This window comes from Ylistrum balloti, unplaced genomic scaffold (genome assembly GCF_031769215.1).
Source record: "Ylistrum balloti isolate Yb309-2 unplaced genomic scaffold, AGI_CSIRO_Ybal_v1 Utg369850, whole genome shotgun sequence".
NCBI lineage: Eukaryota > Metazoa > Mollusca > Bivalvia > Pectinida > Pectinidae > Ylistrum > Ylistrum balloti.
In genome coordinates, this window is record NW_026782003.1 from 1,794,354 (window position 1) to 1,796,407 (window position 2,054).

At 35.6% G+C, this 2,054-nt stretch overlaps 1 protein-coding gene across 1 annotated transcript; it reads right to left on the reverse strand.

Annotated features, from left to right (window-relative positions):
• Positions 1–302: 302 nt before the first annotated feature.
• LOC132545635 (nocturnin-like) lies at positions 303–2,054 on the reverse strand. Its single transcript, XM_060209333.1, has 2 exons — positions 1,913–2,054; positions 303–1,192 (listed from the first exon to the last, which is right to left on the reverse strand). Exons 1-2 carry the CDS (start codon positions 2,052–2,054, stop codon positions 369–371), a joined length of 966 nt encoding a protein of 321 aa, XP_060065316.1. The 3' UTR covers positions 303–368.

Consider the following 2,054-nt stretch of genomic DNA (forward strand, 5'->3'; position numbering starts at 1 on the left):
CATACCAGAATCAAATGTATATGTAATGCATTGCAACTTGTCATGCAGTGTATTAAAGATATTAAACTCACTTACAAAATTTTACCACACACACTCTCTCCCTAAAAAGTAGACAGATTGTAATAAAAGCTATATATTTGCTTATGGTGACAATATCATAAATGCATTACAAAACATGTATACACACATACAGTGCACATTAAATAATTCCCTCATCTCTTTAAATATAATTGTACAAAAATTAAATACATTTATATGGCAATAAGCAACATGGTTATAAAATCTATTTCTTGACAGGCGTTATTATTTTTATAAATTTGCCGTAATGTCTACCTAAGTAAATTACATAAATCTAGATCAGTTCTCCTTTATTTATTGAGAACAACATCACAGACAAGAGATAAGTGATCGGAGGGGTATGTATAAGAAGGTAGCCTGGCCTCCCCGATAGCCTCTGGTGAAGGCAGGTTTAATACTGAGGTAATGGAAGCCTTGTCTTTAGAGTACCAAATGTAGTCTATGGTTTTACAGCTCTCTGTTTTCTGCCCATCAAAGGTTCCACGTATTTTCCATGTTGTGTAGCTTGGCTCCTTTCCTTCTGTTGATAAATGAGCATACGCACTGGTTATGCCGAGATCACTCTTCGCAAACTCACCATACACTGGTTCTTTGGGGTGTGCATTGAAGTCACCACAAATAAACACAGGATGGGAACCAACATTTTTCTTCAAAACATCCAGCAAGTATTTTCCCTGCTGATGACGTAAATCAGCATAGCCAGACTTTGCCTTTAGATGACAGACACTGACAAAGAATACTTTCTGGTTAGCTTTCAAACGAAATTTACATAAGATAGCAACTTGATTTGTTTCTTCATCGTCCTCTCCTTTCAATATTATACAGTCCTTATGCAGTAGTTCAAGTTCACCTGTCTGGTAGAATACAGCACAGCCATCAGATCCCATGTTGTTTTTAAACTTGTGACAAGGTGAGTCTGGCTTTGGAGTAAAGATACCGTCATATCCAGCCTGTCCCAGGGTACCTTTCAGGAACTGAAACATATCAACTTCCTCCAAGCACAAAATGCTGGGCGTGAAACGAACCAACTCCTCGATCACACGTAGTTGACGATTGTCCCACTGTAGTGCTGCGGGGGGACAGAGGATGAAGTTATCATCTCCTTGGGTCAGAGCTACAAACAAATAATTATTGCTTGTCATTACTTTTATCCTGCATAAGCTATTTCTAACATATCACAACACATTAAATTGTTTAAACATTTGTTAGCCAACAGTAAGTGCAGGCTAATTCTGAGGTAACAGAAGCCTGGTCTTTAAAGCACCAGATGTAGTCTATGAATTTACAGCTCTTTGTTAAATAATATAAAACCTTCTGTAAATAAAGTCTAGAATATTCTTCATGTTTGTGTCCTATTTATCTAGAAATGACAATTATTATTTCTACTATACCTATTGTGTCTTTCCATAGAATAAAATTTGACACACCAAATATGACATAATTAACATGTTAGAAATGAATTTTATGATGAGAACAAAATAAAGTAAAACTAAAACTTGTGTTAAATGTTAATGAAATGCATATAGAAGGTGTTTTCTGTTGTTAAGATACATGCATTGCAAATATAGTAAGGTAAGCTCTTTTTTATAGTGGTTCAAAGCAACTTACTTTTAAGAAATATGGAAAAACATATATCAGTACTAACAGAATGGAATCTGTATTTTTTCTTCATTAAGAAATAAGAGTGAAAAAACTTATGTTGCTTTGTATGAAATTACAAACTACCTGCAATTTTGTTATAAGTGACTTTTGTCCCCTTGGGCTTACGACAGGAGAAACATGCTAATTCATCAGGAATCAATATGTACCCTGATGACATGTGTAGGACCATTACCTTGAGCTAGGATATTCCACTGCATAATTCTGACCTTCAGCTGACCATCCTCTTCAGCAGTTTTTACAAAACTTCTATCCAACAGTGACGGAAGGCTACGTTTGGAGATATCCTCCTGCAGTTTGTTCATCAACTCATCCAT